The sequence below is a fragment of the Bison bison genome, unplaced genomic scaffold, assembly GCF_000754665.1.
Source record: "Bison bison bison isolate TAMUID 2011002044 unplaced genomic scaffold, Bison_UMD1.0 scf7180017864212, whole genome shotgun sequence".
Lineage (NCBI taxonomy): Eukaryota > Metazoa > Chordata > Mammalia > Artiodactyla > Bovidae > Bison > Bison bison.
Genome location: NW_011494784.1, coordinates 2365450 through 2372422, shown reverse-complemented (window position 1 = coordinate 2372422; position 6973 = coordinate 2365450). Strand labels below are relative to the sequence as shown.

Here is a 6973-nt window from a genome sequence, read left to right as displayed (position 1 = left end):
ACAGGGTAGGACCGCGTGCGCGCGTAGGCGCAGGGCCACGCACGCCGGAGGCCCGCCCCCCGCAACGCCGGCCAGAGCCTGCTGCCGCGTCCGCTCCAGGTGGTACGGAACCTAGGTTGGCCTTCTCTACCCTGGGCAGCCTCTGACCCGGAAGGGGAGCGGGGAAAGAGGCTGTGCCCCTCTTGGTTAACGAGCTTCGGGGGTTGCGGCGGGTTAGTGACAGGCGCGCGCTTAGCGATCGCCTGTGCCACTTTGCTCGGGAGCAGTCGAACGAACTAGCGCCCGGTGAGTACCTACCTGACTCCGCCGCTCCCCGCCACACAGACTCGATGGGGCCTGGAGGTGTTTCCAGAGTGTTCCTGCGCTGGAGCCTGAGCCCGGCTGTGTCTTGCAAGCTCTGTTAGGCTATCTACCACCCTAAATGGACTGATAAGTGGCCTGCCCAGGAGAAAGTGTTGTCCTGATGGGGTACTACTCTCACGCCCCCTAATAATCCTTAAAATGGGAGTCGGTCTTCTGGAAACCATACAGGTTTTGGGGAGAAGTCACTGGGGTAGGGGTGAGGTATTGATCCCTACCGGAGGAGGCAGTCTTCTCCTCTAGCGTTGAGAGTGACTAACAGAGCCCCTCGTTGTTGCCTGTTACTGTACAGCCTAAGAATGATTTTCACATTTTTTTTTTTAGATGGATTAAAAGAAGTCAAAAGAAGTAGAGTTTGTGGTACGTGGAAATTATATGAAATTCAAATTTCAATGTCCATAAAGTTTATTAGAACACAGCCACGCTCATTTGCTTCTGAATTGCCTGCGGCCACTTTCACTTCCTAACGGCAGAGTTGAGCAGCTGCCCACGAAACCCCAAACATTTACGGTCTAGAACTTAGCAGAGCAAGTTTGCCCACCCCAGACCTAGCAGGTTGAATCTCCACTGGGAGGCAGGGGCTAGAACAGACAAGAAACGCAATGGGCGAAAATTTAGAATAGCATAGGCAATATGATAAATAACTTGTATTTGGGGGGAGGAATAAAAATTGAGAAGAAAAAACCTTGCATGAGAGTCTATGTAAAATGAAGCTTCGAAGTCTACTAGGAATTAAGTGAAACAGTGATTCCAAGACAAAGGGGCAAGGGTTGTGTATTCGGACAGGCAAGCCTTGGTGTTTACCAAAAGGGAGCAAAGTTTAAAAAAAAAAAAAATAGTAGAAAAAGACTTCCCTGTCACATAGAAAATAATCAAAATGTTGAAGAAAATAAATTGAGTGAGAAGTCCTGAAACATTTCACTCTTCTAGAAAAACCAGGCTGCTGTTTTAACTGATTGAAAAACCTTTTTAGTTTTGTCATCATCCATTCCTACTACGGAGTTGCTAGCTTTCTTATAATCTGCTGATTCTACACATGCCACCTCTGACTGTTTTGCAGTTTAGTATACAAAATGTACACTGTTTAGTAGTGAAATAATTTAAATATAGAGATGGAAATACCAGACCACATTACTTGCCTCTGAGAAACCTATATGCAGGTCAAGAAGCAACAGTTAGAACCAGACATGGAACAACTGGTTCAAATTGGGAAAGGAGTCCATGAAGGCTGTATATTGCCACCCTGCTTATGGAACTTATATGCAGAGTACATCATAAGAAATGCTGGGCTAGATGACTCACAAGCTGGAATCAAGATTGCCAGGGGAAATATCTACTGCCTTTAATGACAGAAAATGAAGAGGAGCTAAAGAGCCTCTTGATGGAGGTGAAAGAGGAGACTGAAAAAGCTGACTTAAAACTCAGTATTTAAAAAACAGATCAAGGCATCCGGTCCTATCACTTAATGGCAAATAGATGGGAAAAAATGGAAACCGTGACAGACTATTTTTTTATTTTCTTGGGCTCTAAAATCAGACAATGACTTCAGCCATGAAATTAAAAGACGCTTGTTCTTTGGAAGAAAAGCTATGACAAACCTAGACAGCATATTAAAAAGCAGAGACATTACTTTGCCAACAAAGGTCTGTCTAGTCAAAACTATGATTTTTCCAGATGGGGCACAGAAAATACCCCACCAATAATAAATCAATCAAAGTAACATCTGTTATACAGGAGAGCCTCACAATTAAGGCAGCGCAAGTACAGCATCCTTTCTCTGCTCCTGGTAGTAAAGTGCTTTTTAGCAGCTTTGAAAGATGATTAGAAGTTAACTTATTTGGTTTAGTTTTGTTTCTAGTTTTGTTTTGTTCTTTGACTGCACCGTGTGGCTTGCAGGATCTTAGTTCTCCGACCAGGATCCAACCCCAGGCCCCAGCAGTGACAGTGCTGAGTTCTAAACCATGGAGCACCCGGGAATTCCCTCTGGTTTTTCATGTACTGTATGTGTGCTCTTGAGCAAGTCACTCCATTGCCTGGGCCAGTTTCAACTTGTGTAGAATGAAGGAGTGTGGACCATGTGATCTCTTAAGATTGTATCTCTCCAGGCTTGAGAATTTAGGCTGTGATAAATTATCCAAAAATAGGTGAGCTGGAAGCAAGAAACAACAAAGTCTGAATTTTTTTGTTCTTATTTTGCTAATTAAGGACATGAATCTACTATTACCTACTGCCAACATAATTTTGTAGGAAAAAGGACATGTTTTAAAAGTGTAAGATGTTAAGATGTAAGAAATCTACTATCTCAAGATAAAGGGCAGCCTTTCCCATCCTAAAAAAGGATAGTTGGCAGGCTTGCACTGACATACTGAAAATAAGAATAGGGTAAAATATAATTCAAAAGCAGAAAAATTACAATGTAAAAATTTATTTTATAATACTCATTATATGTAATTGTTCCCTTGATACACTTTGGCAATTTGGATGGGGATAAATATATTCAATATTATGCAACTCCCAGTAAAACTCAGATGTCCAACCTGATGTATTATTTTATTTCTGTCACAGTCACATTCTTGTCTCACATAGGCTAGTAAATGAAATTGGAACCTCACCTTACCCAGTTGCACTCAATTTGAAATACCCGTTGTTTCTAGTATTAAGGGTGGTAGGGATTGGTTCCAGAACAATACCCACCAACCCAGGAATGCCAAAATCTGCAGATGCCCAAGTCCCTTACATAAAATGGCAGAGTATTTGCATTTAACTTATGCACATCCTCTCACGTGCTTTGAATCATTTCTAGACATGTAATCCCTAATAAAATGGACATGCTGTGGAAATAATTGTAAATTCAATGCAAATGCTATGTAAATAGTTGCTGGTGCAGCAAATTCAAGTTTTGCTCTTTGGAACTTCCTAAATTTTTTTCCCCCAAATACTTTCAAACCAGTGTTGGTTGACTCTGCATCTGTGGAGCCCTCAGACACCAAGGGCCAACTGTGTTCTGGAAGAGCTGAAGAAAAGCCAAGGAACGCCATCCCTCTCTCTACCAGATTTCTCTCCCTACTACCCCACAGAGGGAGTCTGGACACAGGTCGGGGTAGGAACTGGGAGGGCAGCCAAGACTAGCCACCATGTACCCAGGGTGGCACAGCTTAGATTCCTAATCATTCCGCTAGAACAGTCAGGAATAAAGAGCAGCATCAGTCAGAGACAACCTTCTAGAACCATTGTGCTAAGGTTCCCTGCTGCTGGGCTTCATCTTCTCACTTAAAGAGATGACAGTGGTCCTTGGAATATCCACAAGAGTACTTTGGTAAATCTTAGGGGGCCATGCATTAAACTGCCGTCCATCCCCCAGACCAGGGGTCAGCCAGCAGTGGCCTGCAGCTAAAACCCAGCCCTTTGCCTGAACACTTGTAACATTTTGTAATAGGAAACACTCATTCTGAAATCCAGTAAGGGAAATGTTATCCCAATAGAAAAGGAATTCCATTCTTCTCATTTGTAGACATGCATTACAAAAAAAAAAAAAAAGTACTCAATTATTATTATGTTTTGGCTTCTGTCAAAAAGTTTGTGGAAATGGTTTCTCTCTTGTAAGTTCTTAAATAATAACCCTGACTTTGTTTCCTGGCCCACAAAGCCTCAAAGATTTACTCGCTGGCCCATTACTGAAAATTTTTCTACCCTGGCCCTAGAGTGAGGAAATAGCACCCTTAAAGAGAGCACCCTTTAAGTGCCTGGAGCACCCTCCAGCCTCTGGCCAGCAGTGACTTTCTCCCCATTTCAGGAGAAAGAGGCCATCTCAGCCAACTCCTTGCCTTGGGGTTAATGGGTCATTCTTGGGTGATTGAGTCATGTAGGTGACGAGTCATCTGCCTGAGGGGAGCGTGAAACTCTGTAATATGCCCCAGGGCTCTGCAGCTCTTCCCTGCCCTTGAAAACAAACCCTCAGGGATGTGTGCTTGGCCATAGGGGCCCTTTTAGTTCCCTTGACTTGGCTCTCGGGCCCTTAGTACTACCCACCATTGGCGCTTAGCACGAGAGTATGGCAGAGGGAAGCTGGTACTGTTTGAAGCTCTCCTATGGAATGTGGGTAATCCAAGGAGGGTAACCCAGAGTTCAGTAGCATCTTCTCCTTCAGCTGGCCCTCCTAAGTTAGGACTCTCTCTTTTATCTCTTTGGACACCTAAGTGATATGCCTTCGATTTTTTTTTAATTTTAGGAAGACGTGATTTTCAAAGCTAATTATGAAAACATTTGTCATTGGAATCAGTGGGTGAGTAATTTTTCTACCAATAGCTGGTCAAGATACTCAGGATGTCCAAAGGGTGTTGCCATGTGGATGTGGTGGGAGAAGGAGAAGCAGTGAGAAGGAAAGAGAAAAGAGAACAAGCCACTATTGAATTTTAAAGAGTTAAGTATTGGCTACGTAGATGCCGAGAAATGGGAGAGTTTCCTGTAAACAGAAACAGGAGAGTCAGTACACAAAGTCTACCTGCTTTACTTTATTTTCTGAAGCTGACACCAGCGGCAAGGCCTCATCAGATGCTACTTTGGTTTGGGGTGATATATCATTCTCCACACAGCTCCTCCACTGTGACTTAGAAAATCTATGGTTTCTTTCCAGTTATGCTCAGTTTTGGACATGTGGAATGAGGAACCACCTCACCTCTACTCGTTTTTCCACGTACTTTTTTATCTTGAAGTAGTCCTTATTGCTGTGGCATGATTATTAATCATTTACCCCTCTCACTCTTAGAAGTGTCCTAAATTATCCTAAATTATATGGTCACCCTACCCATGTAACCAGAAGTGGGCATTCAAATAAGACTACAGCAACTCAAGAGGACATTGTTTGTTTTGCTAGTGCATTATATTCATCTTTCTTCTGAGTACTTTCACATTATGTGTAGTCTAGTTAATAAAACAGTTAAGACTATTGAAATTAAAAGTTTGTGATTTGGGTGAGATCATCATATAATTGTATTACATTACTATAGTGAGTCATCAGTTAGAAGTAAAATTGAGTGAATTAAATGCCAGAACTTTGCCTGGACTTGCTCCCGTCTAATTAGAAGGAAGTTCAGTTTTTCTCTGCCTTGGCTTCTCTTGTCCATCCCTAGCTTTCCATGTTCATTGCCACCATCCTAATTAAAGCCCTTATATTCCCTGATTCCAGTCTCCTCCTCTTAATCTGTCCTACATACCTCTACCAGTTTAATCTTTATACAAAATTTTTAGATTATTTTCTCACCTGATGAATGATATCCAGTGGTTCCCAATTATTTAAAATGCAGTCTGAATTTCTGGATATATGAGGACCATCCAAAATAATGAAATGTATAAGCATCAGGGGCAGGCAGGGTACAGGAAAGATTTGATGTAGGAGCTTAGGGGTGTCACCAAAGACTCCATTTCTCTCTGTGTCTTCCTCCTTTTGAATTCATCTAAAGTTGGTTGCATTATTTGGTCACAGGAGACCACCAGCAGTTCCTGGGACCTCGTGCTACTTCTGAGCCTAGAACTAGGGCAGGGACTTTGCTTCCCCTAGGTCAAGGGTCTCTTAGACTTGACCAGCTGTGTCACATACCCACAGTCACAGTCAAAGGCAAAAGCAAGGAGACAACCTTGACTGGTTTAGGCCAGTGATGCCCTGCTCTGAAGTTGAGAGCGGGTCACTCCAAACCAGACCTTGGGAACAGGGTGGCAGGAGGGGGAGCCCGGGGAGGCCACTACCAGATCCACTACAGGATCCAGTCCAACCTTCATTCCGCATACGTTCGAGTAAACGCCCCTCATCTCAGTATTCCAGCCCTCCATGTGGAAATCTGGGTCATGCTTTCTTGTCATGTGTATTACTCCCTAAGAAAGCCTCTCTTCACTGTCTCTTCCTCAGCATGGGCGAGGATTTTGTTTTACTGCTGCTGCTGCTTCTGCAAAGCCCTTGCCAGACTCAGCTATAGTTCCTGCCTGCCTTCCTCCAAATGCACTGTGCTGTATCTCAGTTCAGTTCAGTTCAGTTCAGTAGCTCAGTCGTGTCTGACTCTTCGCGACCTCATGAATCGCAGCACGCCAGGCCTCCCTGTCCATCACCAACTCCTGGAGTTCACTCAGATTCATGTCCATCGAGTCAGTGATGCCATCCAGCCATCTCATCCTCTGTCATCCCCTTCTCCTCCTGCCCCCAATCCCTCCCAGCATCAGAGTCCTTTCCAATGAGTCAGCTCTTTGCATGAGGCAACCAAAGTACTGGAGTTTCAGCTTCAGCATCATTCCCTCCAAAGAAATCCCAGGGCTGATCTCCTTCAGAATGGACTGGTTGGATCTCCTTGCAGTCCAAGGGACTCGCAAGAGTCTTCTCCAACACCACAGTTCAAAAGCATCAATTCTATGGCGCTCAGCCTTCTTCAGAGTCCAACTCTCACATCCATACATGACCACAGGAAAAACCATAGCCTTGAATAGACGGACCTTTGTTGGCAAAGTAATGTCTCTGCTTTTGAATATGCTATCTAGGTTGGTCATAACTTTCCTTCCAAGGAGTAAGCGTCTTTTAATTTCATGGCTGCAGTCACCATCTGCAGTGATTTTGGAGCCCCAAAAAAGA

General features: G+C 43.8%; 1 protein-coding gene across 6 annotated transcripts in view; it reads left to right on the top strand.

The window, feature by feature from the left end:
• The window catches only part of NMRK1 (nicotinamide riboside kinase 1), a 37310-nt gene that overhangs the window by 6522 nt on the left and 23815 nt on the right, over positions 1-6973 (top strand). For 2 of the 6 annotated variants that reach the window (XM_010844901.1, XM_010844896.1), the window contains exons 1-3: positions 7-285; positions 685-720; positions 4589-4642. In XM_010844901.1, the coding sequence (XP_010843203.1) occupies positions 4614-4642 (29 nt within the window). In that variant the 5' untranslated portion in view covers positions 7-285; positions 685-720; positions 4589-4613. Of the gene's footprint in view, positions 1-6; positions 286-684; positions 721-4588; positions 4643-6973 lie in introns of those variants that run through there. The other 4 variants (XM_010844898.1, XM_010844897.1, XM_010844899.1 and 1 more) reach the window with 4 other exon arrangements.